This window comes from Esox lucius, chromosome 3 (assembly GCF_011004845.1).
Source record: "Esox lucius isolate fEsoLuc1 chromosome 3, fEsoLuc1.pri, whole genome shotgun sequence".
NCBI classification, from domain to species: Eukaryota; Metazoa; Chordata; class Actinopteri; order Esociformes; family Esocidae; genus Esox; species Esox lucius.
Genome location: NC_047571.1, coordinates 4,974,990 through 4,994,938, shown reverse-complemented (window position 1 = coordinate 4,994,938; position 19,949 = coordinate 4,974,990). Strand labels below are relative to the sequence as shown.

Genomic DNA, 19,949 nt, shown 5'->3' with positions numbered 1-19,949 from the left:
ATGCGACACCTCTAATGATCTCGTAATCTGACAAATTAGCTAAGAAGACCCAATGACCAGCTGGGCAAGAATCACACCCTCTACACACAAAATAAACACACACACACACACTAAATATATTACCAATCAGCAGATTACCATAATCAAAAGCATTGCTCTACAGAGAAAAAAAACAATTTGCTTTAGCCAAATATGCGGTTGAATTTCCAGGAAATTCCCTTTTATTAGCCCAGAATATTCCCATTATCCCAGCTATCTCCCAGGCCATTTCCTCAACAGCTTACCTTGTCACCAGGCCCATTGCGATGTCTGAGAGGTAATATCAGCTTTGAGTGGGTATTAGGAGGATTTTTACATTGTAAAATGGAGAGAATCTAATGTTTCATTTTCTTTCAGAGCAAATCAGCGCTTCCTCCCTTGACCCAAACTAGATGGCTCAACTGCACATAGGCACATTGTTACCAACGGCTGTGTACACACACACACACACACACACACACACACTGGTATGATCGCCCGGACAGGAGAATTCAGGAGCATGCACACATTTAAAATATTTTCTTTGAATCCACAACAAAACAAATTATTGAAAGAAGGAGTCAAACGCAGACACATACAAGCACACGCAAAAGAACAGCCTGCAGCTAGCACACACACACACACACACGAGTGTGCCAAACAAATCACCAGCATTCCGGCTTCAAGCGATTTCCTCCTTCATTTTCAAACAGACGGGATCCCATTACACCAGCATGGCTCTTATCTCTACAAAGGGGCTCCACGGCCAACCGAAATTAACAACACAGGCTTCTTAAAGGGAATGGCACACTTTAATTGGACAGCTGAACCATCCTGCGATTATTCTCAATGATGTGTCAATTAGAAATGTGCTGATGTCACCGGGATTGAAAATTATGCTTGTTAATCAAAAGCACTGAGGAAGAAAATGGTGGTGCATACTAATGATTGCACATGGACGATTGTGTGCGCATGTCCTCATACCTGCCTACATTACCAAGAAAAAGTACTGTACTACCTTCCTATTATTCCACAAATATTTAATTTGAACTGAAACCCAAGGAACCGGTTCATAAGCAGTTGTGACAATGACAGTCAAATAGGCGGTTCCTTTGGAAATCAGAAACTGTCCCAGCAAACTTTGAGATTTTGACATCACACTGCTAAGCTACCAGCATCGGGGTGGTCTGGGCCTAGGTTCCCAATACTGATCATAGAAAACACTGTGTCAACCAGTGTGGCCAAAAGAACTCAGAAAACGACATTGCAAAAGATGCCATTAAAGCATTAGTGAACTTATAGCAGGTTAAGACCCATCCCTAAGCACTATCTTACAATCTGTTGTTATGCCCTGGAATGTGTACCACAGAATAACCTTCCGTGACACCCAATCAAGTTGCTGGAGAAGATCAACACACCAATGGGAACAAAAGAACTCTGGTTAGGTTCAGTTTGGAAGGAAGGAGGAAGTTATGGACAACTGCCTTTTGATCCTAGTGCAATTTGTTTTACTCTCCTCTTTCTACCGCCATACAATTTAGATAATGAGTTCAGGAATGGACAGTGTCTGTTACATGTAATTGAGTTAGGTATTTAAACTACATTTGGGTATTTTGTCAAGAGAATTTAACTGGTTTGAACTATGTCCCAAGTGACGGTAGAGGGCTGTATTTAGATAACGAAAAAACTACATTTCAACCATCCTGATAGAAATGCAACCCTGTTCATTGACAGAGCACATCAGAATAATAATATCCACAATGCATTGCACATTATTTTAGCATTTCTGCATTCAGTTGCATTTTTTGTCATTTGGTATCTAGAGCAATCCCAATCATAGTAAGTAAGTCAATCAATCAATCAAATTTATTTATAAAGCCCTTTTTACAACAGCAGTTGTCACAAAGTGCTTTACAGGGACACCCGGCCTTAAACCCCAAGGAGCAAACAACAGTAGTGTTGGATTTCAGTGGCTAGGAAAAACTCCCTAAGAAGGCCGAATTTTAGGAAGAAACCTAGAGAGGACCCAGGCTCAGAGGGGTGACCAGTCCTCTTCTGGCTGTGCCGGGTGAGATATTAAGAGTCCAATTGGAATAATAAATAATTGTATCTGGGCTAAATCCAGAGTCTATTTGATTCTAGACTAGGTCAAAAGTATGACCAGGTGGACAAGGACAGGGACAGCAACGGGCCCCCCAAACCAGGTACTCCACAGGTGTGGACCAGGACCTCATCTCTTCCTAAAATTTAAAACTGGAGAAGACTGAGAAAAGTTAGAAAGTGCATTCCTCATATCCCCCAGCACAATAATATAGCAGCGTAACACCTTGGAACTGAGACGGGGGGGTCCGGCAACACTGTGGCCCTACCCAGGGGAGGCCCCGGAAGTAAATGACACTCAGAATGTTGGGGCTAATGGAGATTCTTGCAAGTGTATTGTAAATGTACATGTACAACGCAGCTGTAACTAGATACAATACTTTTTGATGAATTGCTCTATAGGGTATTTTGTAATTACATTAGTAATTTTTGCCAATGTCTGGCTGTGCGTGCGAAGGCATTCCGGCCTGCATAGTCTTGGAGGTTGGCCTTGGCATGTATTGTGTGTTTTGTTTGCATTTCTTTACAGCTTAGTGAAAACATCCGATGATAGATTAAGCTCCCTGGATTTCTATGTTCTATTTAGGATAGCTGTGGGTACAGAATACGAGAACTTAATGTAGAAAGACACGGACAGCCAGCCAACCATTTTAAGAGTTCTCCTTCACAAGGGTTCATGTGCTATTCAATAGAGGCTTTTATGAAACATATAAAGACCTTCTTCCATTAAAAGCTTAGCAGCCCACATGGTTTCAGCTTTTACGCTACAGTGCTAATATATTGAATGATAAATCAGAAAAGAAAAAGATAAATCAGTTTGAAACTCAGTCCATCAACTCCGAGGTCAACCTCTCTCTTACAAACTCTTCCATTTCAAACTGGGCAAAAATACACCCTTATGAAAACACTTATGGAGACACTCGATACAGGACTGAGATCTAAGCCATGAATTCTCAATGTGAAACAGGACGGTTTCAGATGTGTACAAAAATCCCAGGACATGTGATGCTGACAACTTAGGACAAGCTAATAAAGAAGCATGTGTGTTTAGTGTGGATGTGCACTCAAATTGCTATCAAAGTGAGGACAAGTTTGAGTGTTACACCATTTAGGTGAAGACATTTTGGGAAGGTGAGAACCTTTTTGACAGGTCCTCACATAAATAAAATTACAATAAATAGTCGTAGGGTATGTTTAACGCTGGAATCAGGTTAAGAATAAGGGTTAGGTTTAGGCAAAAAGTTATGTTATTGAGGTTAAGGTTAGAATTAGGAGGCTAAGACGTAGAAAAAATAGTCCTCATGCGTATGTGTATGCATACATTTGTGTGTGTGTTTAATTGTTGAACTAGACACAAGCAGTATATTTCTCTTTGATACTAGTCTGTCAATTTAAGGCTAAAGGTATATTGCCACCACTCGCATTGACGGGTTAGGGTTAGAATAGCCAACCTGGTGTCATTGGTATACGTAAACTGTTTTACGAAAATCTTTGACAGCCGAATTCGTAAGATATATTATGTTAGGGGAAGTAACATAAGAGTAATAATCCAGTCATTCATTCAAAATTCAAAGTCACGTCCTTCAGCTCCAGAGACAGGTGCACTACCCACTGCCCCACATAGGAACTTCCTGTTAGGGGTGGCGAGTAACCGTAACATAACCTTTTTCGTTTTCTAACCTTACCCCAAACCTTAACCCTAACCTTAAGCCCAGTGCTGTGATACCTAACGTTAACTGTAACATAAAAATGCATCTTTTACATATTGTAGCGACCTTGGTAAGGCCATTACTCATCCCTCCAAATCTGTTATCCATGTATGGTGCAGCGGGTAGGACGCCTGTCTGCAGAGCTGAACGGCATCGGTTCTTGACACAGCTTGGATGTTTCATGCAAATTCCTATGTATCATACATTTTAGTAGCATTCGTAACATATGACACGTTTGTCTAGTGTTCGTAACATTTGTTACGTTTTAACCAATTCGTAATGTATTATTCGTATTGGTAGCACATTGTAATGTAACCTAACGTAACGTAATATATCATGAAATCAGATGCCATAGATTTACGTAAAATAGTCTATGTATTCCAATGAGGCCAGTTTGGAATATCTCTACAGATGTTCTTGATCACACGCACTGCTGCCCAGGTAACATGGCGAAATGTACTTCCCTTCATACACATCCCACGGCCACCTCCAAAACCATAATGGATCGACAGATTCAGGGAAAGTAGGAAAGAAAAAAAAACTAAGAAAAAAGCCCAATGTGAAACCAGAAAAGGTCTCTCTTTTGCTCTGACTATCCCTCTCTCGCTCACTCTCTAATCCATTTTCTCCTCCTTCCCTCTCCCCATCTCTCTCCTCTCTCTGTCGCTCTGCCTTTCTCCCTTCATCTGGTCGTCGCTGTCGGTTAGAGATTGATTATGAACCAGACAGATGTATCAGGACTGTGATCATGTCATGGATCACAGCTCGGAGCCAAGTGACAGATGTCATCAATGGCCTGGTTTGTTTAGAAGGCAAAGTGTTTGCTTGTGTTTATGTGCGCGCGTGTGTGTGTGTGTGTGTGTGTGTGTGTGTGTGCGCGTGTGCTTGTTTTTGATGGATGGTGTTATATTGCCGATTGAAGGTGGATATATCATCTGCTGTGCGCCTGGGCCTTGTTTATATGTGTATGTGTGCATGAGAGAGAGAGTGGGAGAGAGACAGTTGCACACAAAGATTTAAGAAGGAATTCAACACACCTCACAGACACAGCCTGTTCTGTCCCTATATAGCTATACTATTACATAAAGGCGGTCAATGCTATGCAGTATCATAGTGGATTGTTGTTCAAATAACACACACCATATGGCTGACATTGCAATCTGGTGTTGAAAACTCACGCAGATCAGGTCACACTCTACATGAGTAACTCAAGCATCAGTTGGAACACATAAGAGGTTGAAAGTTCTGCTGGTCAGAAAAAACTCCAGGGCCCAGTCTTTCCAAAGTTATTCATCATAATCTGATTAATTACACAGAAGTAGGATAATTTCTTCTGTTTTATGCTGTTTATTGATACGGCCTTGCCTGGTACAAACATCTTCACAATAGAATCAGAAAAGTCAAAGATCGAGACAAATCTTCCCCAAGGCACATCTCATCAAGCCATTCTGCTTGTTATTGTACTGCTCGCTCAACCAGGAACTATTCGTTGTACGTGCTGGGAAGACGTTCTGAGGCCAACAACCACTATTGAGCTTGCAAGAACCCAATCTAACCACGAGTGCTATAAGACCTTGTCTCACATCAACCCATTCCTCCAGACGTTTCTGAGACGATATGCAATGCCAATTGACTTCAAACTTTAAAATCAAATCACATTTGTCACATGCTTTGTTGACAAGAGTTGAGGCGACTCAAATCCTGCAATGCAAACTTAATAGGACCGAGGCTTCTGTTCTATTCATTGAATGTACATCTGCATTTAATCCCATGCTCTGCGTCAAATCCAGACTGACATCTTTATATTAACTATGCAGAGGTCCTGTACAACAATTACCAACGATTTACATCTGGCATTTAAAAGTTCCATAGAAAAATGGGGTAAGGTTTTGTCATTCATTTGAGTTGAAGTAACTCATCCATAGCTCCCAGCCGCTAGGACTAGTGTAAACATGGAGTACTGTTGACAGACAGACGTCAGCATGTTTAAGACTCTACCCCATTGCGCGCATCAGCCCACCCTAGTGGAGACATGCTCTTGTACTCGCAGACAAACACAAGAAATCGCTGTCATGTTCTGGAGACACATTTAAAATCACAATTCATTGTACAGAACACACAAGAGTTCTGACAAAACATACCACACACACGTTTCAGCCGTGCTCCAGTGACAACGGAAAACAGCCTCAGTGCAGTTCTGGCCCCGGGTGCAGATACAGAAACGAGGCCACAGACACGGAGCTCTTACTGCAAAACAGACCTGCACTTAACCTACAATATACAACACACTGTGACACACACACTTACACTATACTACACACTGTGACACACAGACTATACTATACACTGTGACACACACACACACACCTACAATACACTACACACTGTGACACAAACACATACACTATACTACACACTGTGACACAAACACATACACTATACTACACACTGTGACACACACACCTACACTCTACTACACACTGTGACACACACACATACACTATACTACACACTGTGTCACACAAACACACTTACACTATACTACACACTGTGACACACACATACACTGTGACACACACACCTACACTATACTACACACTGTGACACACACACCTTCACTATACTAAACAATGTGACACACACACCTTGACTATACTAAACAATGTGACACACATACCTGTTTTAATTTATTTGTGGAGAGCCAAATGAATATTCCAAAATCTGATTTACCTTTAACTTTACTTTGACCTAAACCTAACCATTAACCTTAATTCTTAACCTAACCCTAACCTGAAATCTCAAACTTTAACCCTAACTCTGTACCTAACTTGAAACTGATAACCATAACACTAGTTCAATTCATAACCCTAACTGAAAACGTTTACCCTAAAACTTCTAATAAGCATCAAAGTAAGGCATTTTCCTCATGGGGACAGGCAAAATGTTCCCCATAGTAAGGTATAATATAGTTAGGTATATCTGTAAAGACACACAGAACAGAAACCTTCCTATAAATACAGTCTAATCATTCTATTTCTCTGCACATCATTAGACATATATCATCTTCAAGGTAATAACACACACCTCAGTCCCCTCTGCCTAAGCTCACTTCATGCTCTGACACAGGTTAGCACTGGGACATTTACTGAATGTTTGCTGGTTCAAAGCCCGGAGCCAACAAGGTGATCCGTCAATCTGCCCTTAAGCAATACTCCCAATTGCTGTAGGGTCGCCATTACTAAAGACTAATCTCTAATCAGGGGGAACAGGATATGAAGAAAGAAAACATTTACATCTCACACCGACACACTTGTTTATACACGTGTGGAACAGGAAAAATATAAGCATCCTGTGTACGATTTGACCCTTAGCTCGCACACACGCCTATATTCACCCTAGCAGGCTGCTTTGCTAGCTGTCATTGCCTCCTAGAACAAGGTACGAAGCCTCAGTAACAGGCCCACCTAACAATGCTTCATTTCCAAGGCCAGACTCCAAACACACCGCGCTACCTGACACGCATGGCACTGAAGGGAGGCGGAGTATCTTAACAAAGCACGAAGCCCTGATCAAAGGATGCCAATTTTAATAGCTTCCAGACAGGAGGGAAAGAGACAGAAAGACGCATAAATATCAGACCCGGTTGCTCTCACTGGCCTCGTTAGTTTGTGTGCGTGTATGTGTGTGCATCACACTCGACAGAGACATGGCTTTGTGTCTGCTGGCCCCCAGCTGGTTCTCCAATAATGACTAGGTCCGCCAAAACGGCTGTCAGCCCTCGATCCGTACACGACAAGGTGTGCGTGAGCGCGGAGCTTCCTCATCACACTATGAGAGTGGATCGTTAGGGTGGCCTGAGTGTGAGTGTGTGTGTGAGTGTGTGCGTGTGTGTGTGCTGTGATCATCTTGCAGAGCCCCCCGTTGTACACGATGTGACGATGTGTGAGGAAAAGGGGAGAGTCGAGTCTCAGTTTCAGCGTAATGTAGCTCAGGAAGAAGCCAACTGGCTGGGAATATGGTAGGGGTGCCTCATAGGCCAGCTTATACACAAGTCCTAACAGACATTTTCATCTGACCATCTCCACCCAATCACATTTTCACGTTCACTTCTTTACTCTTTAATTCTTATACCTCTCACTCGAAACCAAAGAAAATAAAACTAATACAGTTAGTCTCACTACCCACTGCAATCAACATTTCCCGCTACAAGTGATACTACAGTTGGACAAAACTAGCAATAGTAGTGTTTTTTAATTACTTGCATATTTTCTTCTCTTGTTCTAATTTGTTCAAATTATCTATATTAAGCATTTGGCTAGAAAATTATTAATTGCCAACCAATAACCTAGATGGGCCTGACCGATTATATAACTGGGTGAAATCTGGTTGCTCAAATTCACACTCACTGGCAGAGAAGAACCTGGATCAAAACGTTTGAGATGGCAGTGGTGGTGTAGTGGTGTTATGAAGTAAATTGAGGCAATACATTGCTAGCTCCAGCCACTGCATTATACTGTAATAAATAAACATTAGTAGGCTTAGGCTAAGTATGGCTTCATTGTCTAAATAATGTCTTAATGTGGGGTGGGGGGGTGGCTACTAGAAGATAATGAACGGAAAGAAGGGATTTCGGAAGCCACCTTGACTTTTGACCACAAGAGGATGTTCCTCCCCTCCCCCCGAACCAATCCCTGTGCCTGTTGGAGCTTGGCCAATCGGGTGTCTCTGTCTCATCAGGGTAGCGTTTGCCTGTGTCCCATTAGCCTCTCTGGTTAGAATCGATAGTTAATTACCTCTAAAAGGCGCTTTTCTCCCCAAGACCTGATCCTGCCAGACAGCACAGGGCAACGCAGTCCACCTGGGGAAGGGTTTGAGCGTCACACAAGGTCACGCCGCATTGGCCACAACCTTCTCTCTCTCTCCCACTTACAGGAACATCACTGTTTCTCTCAGAGTGTAGTGATGCTCACACACACACACACACACACATACTTTTAGGCACATAGACATAGATTTACACACAAACACTACACATACACGTATACTCTTGTCCCACCACACTCATTTCCCATTCACACACGTACTTACATATTCTTTTGTGGGCAATATTCTTATCTTCAAAAAGGAAAAACTGTAACAGTGAGAGGCAGACATGGGGCAGGGAATTGTGTGTCTACCACTTGTGAGATGTGCCTGCCTGCTGACCCAAGACAAGTCATTAGGCAGTCATTCCCAAATAATGCCCTTCACTGGCTGCCAACACTCATTTCCCTCATAAACAATCAGAGAAAGGATCCTAAATGTCACCCTCTTCCCTATGCAACACACTACTATCCACCTGATCCCATTTATGGACCAAAAGCCACTGATGGAAGCAGAACCGTTATTTAATGAAATGGCGACGTGTGCGCTGCCCGGAATGGGGGAGTAATTGTGGTAGGCGTGACCATCAGACTTTAATTTCACTGAGTGCTGGGAAAATAATATCCTTCAGGGCTGCTGGGAGAACTGTGAATACTGGAAGGAAACTTTAACCAATGACTGTGGAGATGTGAAGTGGCCTTGAACACACGCAGACACTATTAGGAGTGGCAACGGAACAGGGACCAGTTTGCCCTTTGTAGAGCAGACACTGCTCTGAGAGAAATGCACCGGACTACTTCTCAGTGGTGTGCAAAGCATACTGTTACAGCAAAGACATCTCTAACCCATCAAACCAATAATAAGATTTATAAAAGGAACCTTAATTTAGCCCCCTCCCCAACCAACCTCCCCAATCTTCCCCAGGCCCCCCTTCACATGCTCCCCCCAGGTCCTTCCAGGACTTCGAGGCATAAGACTGGGGGCTTAGCCAACAAACAAAATCCTTAAGGTCCTGCATTCAACCCTCTATTTCATTAAGAGAATAATAAAGGCACTTCTTTGTTCCTCTCCTCCCTTCATTTTTTTTCTATTCTTCCACTGAAAAGCATGCGTCCGCAGCTTGTGTCAACACCCGAACGGATTCATATTTCACTTTGAAAAGTGGGGAGAGGGGGTAAAGGAGAGAGCATCAAAAAGAAAGGGAGGGGGTATCCAACTATAAAAATGACACAACTGCATCTATTTAACTGAAATAGAGAGAACAGGGACATGAAATGATGGAGGAGGGGAGGGGAGGAGGTACAAAACCAATTACTCCCAGGCTGGAGGTTGACAGAGGAGGAGAAAGTCTGCTTCGGCTGTTCCTTCAAGTTTTAATTAAAATTCTCCTTCCGGAAAAAAAAATTTGAAAAACAAGCCCCAACTAAAAAGTGAAATTGCCATCCGGGAAGCCAACCCCAGTCAACAACGTGGGCATTGTTGATTGTAATGTAGCGAACTGGAGGGATTGTGTGGCGTTGGAAAGCTGGCTGTATCTGGTGGTTCAGTAAGCCTAGAGGCCCCCAGGAGTAAGGCAGCTGGTGGAGAGGAGAGGAACGGGACTGAATAATCAATGGTTTCTGCTGTGATTTTTTTTTTGCCCGCTCTCTCCCCCTCCGCGGTCTATTGCGCTATCTTTTTTCCCCTTCTCTTCGAATAACATTGAAGAGACTCCACTTCAATGCTGACTGGCTCTATGTCCCCATATTTCGAATCACAGCAGTTGACGGTCAAATAATTCAAATTGCTAATTAAAGTGTGACATCGGCATCCGAGTAATTCAGCAAGTCGATAATGCCCATTTCTAGATTGCATTGTCACATCTGATGGGTTTGCGTTATGAAAACTATTCCAGGAAGACATCTGATTGGCAATTTCGAAGTATTACTACAGAGTAGAGCCTGTTCAGGGTCCAAAAGGTGTTAAGAATCCTGATTGGTTATAATATTGTACTTATTACAGAGTTATGTTGTAAGACAAGGTAGGTTGATCCGGTATTAAGACGTGATTGGTTAGATAAGACTGGTCATTTCAGAACCAGCCTGGCATGGTGATAAGAGTAGAGTGAAGTGAGACTGCATTCAGAAAGAGGATATACAGCAAATCAGGAAGCAGGAACCTGTGACAGACGTACAACTCCACGAATGTCTAAATCTGGTCCAGAGTGAGAGGTATCTATTCACAAACACGCACCAACAGCATAAGATCATTTTTAATAGGATGTTAGGCAACAAAAAGGTTTGGGGAAAGTCTGTGATTTGATTTGAAGACTTATGGAGGCAAGGGCCCAGCCAGCCGAACAGCATTTTTCAGTCATAACATGCCAAGTATACAGTAGACCTATAAGATAATTGTCTCTCCAGGCACTCCAAACTACCACTTTGAGGTTGTTCAAGTGCGTGTCTGTGTGTGTGTGTGTGTGTGTGTGTGTGAGAAAGTTAGCTCACAAAACAGGCCATGAGTGTAAACGTCAGATGCTCCAGGATATAGACTATTTTCTGTGTTTGCAAGCACTGCTTCAATAGTGTTTTGCACACATCATGGAGGCAGAAACACCACCAAGTTAGCAAGCTAAGCGATTTGTAAGCGATATAACTACTTACATTACATCTTGTTGCAGCTAGCAATGGAGACAGTGAGAGAAGACTTCAATCAGAGTGTGAATAATGCAATGACAATTGGGGGGGTGCTTTAACTTTTTCTCCAGGGCTTAAAGGGAACCCAGTACAGCGCAGGGGCGTGCTTCAGTGAACTGAAGTCTTACAATCCTTACAGCATCTTGCTTATTTAACATAATGTCTGCAGCCTGTAGATGATGTTAAATCCAATCCATTACATCAGTTCATGGGGCACGAACCACACAAAAACCTTTGTATTCAGGATTCACCAACAAAGTATCCTTGTGCAAAACTGGCAGAAAGTCAGACCTATTAAGTACATAGACCACCCAATAATCTAAATTTGTCATCTTAGACTATTAGACTATTTTCAATGTAAGAAAAACATTGACAAATTTGTCAGATTTTTGGGTGGTCTATGCCTTTAAGTAGTAGCTAGACTAATGTTCAGTCTTCAAAGTAGCCTAATTTAAAAGATTCTATCAAATCGGTCATATCTTTAAAAATGACCTCAGAGGTTTGACTCTTGGGCTGAAATGTCAAGCACAAGTGAGTCATAAAATAGGCAAAATAGGCAAATTAGGGGAAGTCTCCAACAGATTTGACAGAAATAACGTCAGTTTTTTTCCGACCATAACCAATGGCAATACTCAAGAACACGTTAGCAATTTTCTATCGTTACATTTCCATGGAGTTTAATCCAAAATAAAATTACATTTAAACGTGCTAGCTTAACCAAAGGATATAGCTTGAAGGGAGAGTGCATCACCACACAGTTGGTCAGCACAAATGCTGTCCAACTTTTGCCGGGAAGTCACTCGTGCGTCTTTTGCATGTGAATAAATAAAGCCCCCAATGTCTTCACATATCTTCATAGTTCCGGTTTACCTGTTGTAGTAGGGTGGGCTTTCATTAGTGAAAAAGCGAATACGACTTTGGCAGTGAGGCAGGCAGAGATGTTCAACTATTCTCACGAGTAGAAATGGTATGGTCCACTTTAGGGGTGTCAGAAATCGTATTACAAGATGCTTCCAGGCATGAACATGGTAAATATATTGTAGTGTTTTCGATTACTGCTAAGGACAATATATAAATGTTTCGACCCCCTGACCTGTTGTATCGCACCCCAAATATCCCCGCAATCCGAACCCTGGTTTGAATTTTTCACTACGTCTACGGAATATTACCGGTATAGCCTCGCAAGATTAAGGGACTGCTACTCTAGTAAACGTACGTTCTTTACACATTCATGTGGACTTGACACCAATTTGATGACTCTATGTTGGAAAGTCATTTGGGTCTTTGCGTGTTAACAAAGATAGCTAAGCCTATTGACTTCATCGTTGTAATACGACGTCACGTAATTTAATTATTCAAACATCTAATATTTTTTTTTAACCTAATAGCTTTACTATCACTTTTGGATATGTCAACGTGACTCACCGTTTGCTATGCAGCAACAGGCACACGTTCTGAAGCGCTGGGACAGCTGGTCAGGAAAAAGCAAACTAATTAATGCTAATATTTGGTGCTCAGAATAGTTGTCTAGCATTATTTCTATATAAAACAAATACTAGTTACATGGATTACCAAATCATAACTAATAATATTGAAAATACTATATCTTTGTTTCTGGTCATTATTTATTTCATTGGTCCCAACATTCCTTGTGCCGTAAGTCAGTGTGAGGTTGACTGGAAAACTCTACAGAAAGTTCAAGTATTGTGCTTCAGACAACATTATGTCAGCAGCTAAACGTTAGCCCTGTAACAAACATGCACACGCACTTTCAAAATACATTACCTCATGTGTGTTTCAGCTTTTCTTTGCATGCAGAATAGGGCTGTTTTTCAAATTATTCCTGAAATACTGTACTCATCCGTGTAAAGAGAGGTTGTGAGAGGTGAGGACTGATTGTTATCACCTCCATTACATTAACAACGCAGACCTGCAGAATCATAAACCAAGCTTCAGTGATTACTGAATGTTAGTCATGGTCCCTCTCTACCATAGCCCCTCCCACCCTGTCTTTTCCTCAATCTCGTTCCTCTATCGCGTTTTGCCCCCTACCCTGAGCATGACGCCTGGTGAGTCTCAAGACAAACAGTTTTTCAAATAATAAAACAAATCTCTGTCTTTCTGTGTATCTTCCTCAATTCAATTTAAAAGGCTTTAAACTGCATTGGAGACATGTCCTTATATTGTCAAAGCAAGAGGAAAATAGAAAGGTATAATAAAGAACACTTGATTAATATAATTAAAGAAATCTAAACATTACAGACCATTTCTCTCTCCCTTCTACTTTCCCTGTCCATCCATCTACCCCTCTGTACTCTCCATCCATTCCTTTGCAAATCTCTCACTCCATCCACCTTTCCCTCTCTAAAACTCCCCTTTCTCTTGTTCTCATCTAAAACTCCCTTTCCCTCTCTTTAAGTCTATCTCTCTCTCATTCCCTCTGAAACACATAGATCCAAAGATGCATTGTGCTTACAGTGTCCAACCTTGTCGCTTTCTTATTCACATATGCATAACTTACCAGGAACCGCAAAATGCTTTTTTATTTTACTTTGAAAATTTACATCAGACAAAAAAAACTATAAAAATAAAACATATTTATAGAACAGTGACAAGTTTGGTGACATGATTATGGCAAAAGAAAATTCACTAAGTAACATTCTCTTTTCAAATGTTGCAACTGCACTGTATGTTCAAGTAAATGTGCTTTCCTTTTTTTCTTTATTTATGGTTGAATAGCACACAGAATAATGTTTGTGGCCTTATGTGGCCACAATGTGAGTCGGTGGTGCACAAATACCACTACAACATGGGTTCAAATCTGTCCTATTACTCTTTCAGCTAAAAGTGTCCTGTAACTTATCCCAATTTTCTGTCCAACAAAGCAATACCCCCAAAATGCCCCCAAAATAGTCCATCTTTAAGAATGTGTTGGTTTGAACAGTGGTTTCAGTGCCCAAAGCTTTTGATTATTAGGCATAAGCATGGTACAACTGTTATTTTCACTAATCCATAGTGTGGCTGGGGACGGGGTATTCTAGTAGCGCAACTATTAACACGGTCTCCTCTGGGACCTATTAACACACACACACACACACACACTTCTGTTGATTTCTGAGTTGGGAACACACGCAGACACATGCATCTTGTTGGATTTGCGATTGTCAAAGAACATCAGCTTGTACCCACTGGTCTATTTAGCGTTGGATGACTTTACGAGCAAGTTTGTTCTTTGCCAAAAACACTTCCTTTCCTTTTCTCTGCTCCCTCCTCTTTAATCCCCCCCCCCCCCCCACACACACACACACACACTGCTTGGTTAGTTAACGGAGGAGCCGTTTAAATCCTGTGGGTTAGGGATTGGAGCTTGGTGTCCCCTAATTCCTCTCTCTCCCCCTCATTCTCCCTTTCTTCATCTCTGTCACCGATTACTCTCCCCCTCAACTTTCTTTCTCTACCTTTTTCCTCTCCATCCATCCCTCTATCCCTCTCTAATGATACACAGATGCAAATGGACATGGAGAGAGAGGAGAGAGGGTGAGGAGAGAAACAGAAATAGAGAGGGAAAGAAAAGGAGGTAAAGTGGAGAGATGAAAAGGGAGAACAAAGGTCAAGTTAAAGAGAGGTGGGACACTGCAAAATAGGGCTTCTCTCAATCAATCTCTTCTCTGTTGTATCGTATTTTTCATACATACACACATATATATACACACACACACACATATATATACATATATATATACATATACATACACATATACATAGTCCAGACAGAACAGAAACCAATTGAATTTCTGACAAGCTGAGAACATTTTGCAGGTCCTTACTTTAAAAAGGCTGTTTCAGGCTTAGGCTAGGTGTGTGCTTTCTGGCACAGGCAAATCAGCAGGCAGAGGCCCTCGGGTCATTGGCCTGAAAAGTATCAGGTTAGTCCGTCCCTGTATTCGCACGTGTGTGTTTGTGTGCACATGCGAGAGTATCTCCCATCTCCTAAGTTTTAGCCGACGGCCATGAATTCATATACACATTTGATGCTAGATCTGCTCTGTCCATCCATCCATCTACTCCCACTCCTTCTTTCTCTCCATCCACCGCTCCGCTGAAGGGAGACGCGAGCCGCCGTACGGGGGAGCGACCGTGGCGGAAGACAGCGTCCTGCGGTAACTAGACTGCTAGGCCTAGATGGATGGGCGGCACCCGCAGCAGTCACAAGGCCAGATTGGTCCAGTGGTCTAAACCACCGCCGTTCCACTGCAGCACAGACTCGAATCTGATATAATTCACAGATATTTCACCAAAAATAAGGAATTTATCTGACATACTGTGTGCGATTGTAGAGGAGTTTCGGCGATTAGGGACAGATAATCAGATTAAGGGCGACACAATCTGGACAACGATACTGTGGCAAGGGCTGTCTTTTCGCACACACAAACACACACAGACTGAGGGTTATACAGATTGTAGATCAGATCAGTAAACATTAACCTGCCTGTGGGACAATCTCCTTTCAATTAACCAGCCTAAACAAGGAGATCACTCCCAGCTCTGGTGTTGCCCGGGTAACCCAGGGTCTCTATGCTATCCATCTGTTCAACCTAATAGCCAGTGTAGTATTTCTGGATGAACCTTTAAAGCTAGTCGTCAGTGATTTGGGAACATGCCCGGATTTCAATTGTCAATGTTTGGATGTTTTTGTAATTGTAGTTTCTCTAATTGTTTTGTAAACCCTGACTGGAACAGTGTTGTCTGTGTTTTATTTAATTATATGATGAATTTCTGTTGAAAATGCTTTTCGTTGTTATTTCACAGCAGATAAACATTTACGCTCAAACTACCACGTCAATTTCTTCCCAGAGGTAGTTATTTAGTCCGGATACTTCTCTCTGTGAGTGTGGTTGTGTGTGCGCGCGCGTGTGCATGTAAAGTGTGAGTGTGTGTGTGTGGGGGGGGGCGCGATAGAATACTGTGGTATAAACAATCACGCAGTCAGCCAACCTGACAGTTGTAATCATTCTGAAAAGAAAAAGATGAAACAGATACTCCGACCATGTAACGCCCTCTTAAAGTCCTAGTCTTTAATTCATTCCACTTGTTTATGCTAAACAGACAACCACGAGAGCACATTTGCTTTAGGGAGTGCGTAAGCAAACGAAGGGAAGTGTTTCATATTCAAGAGGCTGTGGTGTTTTACTGTATGCAATCCCTCGGGTTTTCCAAAAGTTGTATCGATGCTGATGGCACATTTGTATGCTGATGCTGCCTAACCTGTGTGTGTGCGTTAACGCACGCGTGTGCCTGCAAAAAAGACCAGACACACAGCATGAAGCTAACATTTTAAAACGATTCTGTTGTAGGCTACGTGAAGCTACAGTCCTGATCTAGTACTGCCTCTTCATCACAGCCTTCTAGTCATCATCCATTGATCTGCCGGAGTCATTACTGTCGCGAAACGTACTGTTCTAGAAATCTATCAAATCCCACCACCATTTCCTAATCAACTGATATTAATCTTACTGCTCTGAGTCGGTGCTAAAAAAACTAATTATTATCCTGTGTCAGGACGTGACCCGAATAACATAAGGAGGCTTCGAGGCTAAGATAGAACGATACTAACCTGGAGAAGAGCATCTATCCCGGTTACAAGGCCTATATGTCAGTTATTTAGCTATATTTCCAAAACAGATACAGTCTAGCAAGTTGGTCTGAATCCACTGACATTACAATCTATTGCTCAGATAAAAAAAATAATAATAATAAACAAGCAGGCTTCCTTATATTTCCCATAAGTGTGTAATAAAAAACCCTTTAGCCAGAACATTTATTCATAAGGTAAACCAAAATACTGCTCCAGCTCACAGTGTGTAGCCAAGCTAATTCAACCCTGAACAAATATCCCAGCAGAGAATGCCCAGATGGGCTTCTGTTTCATCTCAACCCCACGATTTGAGGTTTGGTTAGCTTGACTGCAGTCTGCAGCCTAAAACAACCAAATCGCCAAAGACATTCAGAAACACTGGGACCCTATACTCTTCCATCCAATTGAGATAAATAATAAAATAAAGGGACGGGACTTGACAGGATCCACGTGCATTGCATCCCTAGTATTCCACTGACAGCACAGAGCGCACTCACGGAAACAATGTGGCATTCCATGGGAAAGCCTGGGGAAGTGTGCATGAGAGCCACTGAGAGCTCCGACGCGGAGCATCCAATCCATAGCATAAAAACACAGCAATAATTCCAATAATTTACCTTCCATCGCAGAAACCGTGGTGGTGATGATGACCCATACAACCGCAAACATATCCACAGTCATGGCAATAATGTATAGTCCACAGTCTATATCCACTGACAACCACGCTGGACGCGGGCTCACAAAAAATCCCTTTGGTTGTCACAGAGCGGTGTATTCCAGTCGGTAAGTCGGTGTTGTGAGAGTCACATTTCAAGCCGTAGTAAACAGTGTGTGACAACCAGCGTAGGACCCCGCCGAGTTTAGGGGGTGGAGGGGGGAGTGAGGAGGAGCAAGCCGGGCGACAGCCTCCTCACACCCAGTTAAAGCAGCAGGACCAATCAAAGATAGTAAAGTGAAATTCGCTAACCAATCGCGGACTGTCTGTTCCTCCCACCTGCATTGTGAGAAGACAAAACTTTTCCCTGACCTATTTCAAACTGCAGCCGCCTCACCGATGGAGGACAGCACCACCAATTGGTCCGGTTTGGGTAGTGCATTACATGGTGCAAAAAATTAATCTTCTAGAGATCCATTGTTTTCTCTTCGATCTTGCCCTCTTTACCACAATAGCTTTCTCCCATTAAAAATAGAGAACTTATTCAAGCTCATTTATTTTCTTTAAAGATGAAAACATTTTATTGGTGGTTGCATTTTCTTGAGAGAATTCCCACTGCATTCCATCCACCAGTTCATTCTCATAAACGTCTTGACAGCGAGTGTAATTTATTATTTTTTAAATGTGCTGTTTTGGATGGGATTGGAGGGTCACTCACCCACTTCTTCTTCCTTCTCCCTGCCTCCACCCTAATGTCTTGCAGTCAGCGTGTGCCTTGGCAGCCTCCTTCCTAATTATCTTCATCACAGCCCCAGACCACATTTGCATTCAGACTCCACTTAAATGGCCTTGGCAGAAGATCCCCGGACATCGCCGAATGGGAGTCAGAACAACCCCCTTCCCCCTCCTCATCTTCACATTCTATTGAGAGCAGGAAGGCACGTGCTGTAACAGATGGAGGACACAGAAGGCTTGTTTTCCTAAGGATGCACTTGGGGAGGGGGAGGAGTCTGCATGAGGAGGGGGATGATGATAATCGATAACCCCCAATCGGCTACACCTGTTTGGGTCTGATTTGTCCAGCTCACTCCACTGGAGGACTGCATTGGAACTGGTTTAGTGTTTCTGCATGGCCTGCCTCCATGCGGGTCAGTGAGGGCTGACCTGCTTTTGTTTATTTCAACTTGGGTCTGCCTCAAATCCTGTAAACCTTATAACTAGCCATTCTATTCCATCCAGCATTACCATCCTGTATCAAACAGAAATAAAATGAGAATAGACACTCGAGCAAACAGCCTTCCTCTCCCTCTGGGATTCGTCCGACGAACTAGGCCAGTGCAACGAGGCAAACGTTACAGAAACCCCTTAAAAACATCACGACAACACATATGGGCTCTCAACGGCGATGCTGAGCTGACGCTCCATTTGTCATTTTTAATGGTGTAGTGCGGAGTGGGACAGTGTGCCGACTCGGCTGAGCCCCAGTGTGCCACGGTGGATTTACGAGGTCCGTCCAGCTCTTATTTGTCATTCCAGTCCCCAGCACCGGTACTGCCACCTCTGACCCCCAGGGCCAGCTCCAGAAAAGGGCTTCGGCCCGACCCAATCAATCCGTGTTTACCCCCCGCTCCTCCCCCCAGGGAAGAAAGGGAGAGAGTAGAGGAGCGTGGAGGTAACAGAGATGCTGTGTCTGAAGCACATCCACCCCCAGACTCCCCCATTGTTGAAATGCCGGTACGTGGGCAGACACTCGCACATACACACACAGATATCTGGATGTCACAAAAACACACAGATACACAGCGTATTTGTGATAATGATCCTCACGGCAGCCGCACAACCACTCTCCCACTCCAGTTCAAGAGCTTCGGTCCGATACTGCGAAAGCACATTGGTTTACACACAAGTAATGAGGAAGCCAGCGCGGGAGTGAGTGTGTGCGGGCATGCCTGTGTATCCACAACGCACATTCTCTGTTGTCAAGGTTTTATTTTCCCTTGCCAAGCCATCGCAGAGCCAGCTTCACTTTGTCTACTCTAGTTCAATACTTTTGCAATGAGCTGTGGAGGCACAGTCCCTATTGAATAACTGAACATTGGGTTGCATGTTTGTTTTTATACAGAGAATGCAATGCTCTCACTAGATACAGGCAGGGATAAATATAAGATATAGTGAATTGTTACTGTTATAGACCTTGTAACAATTTTCATCATCTTCAGCATAGTCTAAATCCAAACAACAGCAGCTTTAAAAACAACGACTCGGAACCTGTCAGTGAGTTCATCGATGTTTGT

The 19,949-nt window shown here is 42.8% G+C and overlaps 1 protein-coding gene across 2 annotated transcripts in view; it reads right to left on the bottom strand.

The window, feature by feature from the left end:
• The window catches only part of LOC105018039 (ephrin type-B receptor 1), a 249,021-nt gene extending 230,965 nt beyond the window's left edge, over positions 1-18,056 (bottom strand). Inside the window, exon 1 of one of the 2 annotated variants that reach the window (XM_034291392.1) lies at positions 17,618-18,056. In XM_034291392.1, the coding sequence (XP_034147283.1) occupies positions 17,618-17,681 (64 nt within the window). In that variant the 5' untranslated portion in view covers positions 17,682-18,056. The remainder of the gene's footprint in view (positions 1-17,617) is intronic. The other variant, XM_020045462.2, reaches the window with a different exon arrangement.
• Positions 18,057-19,949: the final 1,893 nt, after the last annotated feature.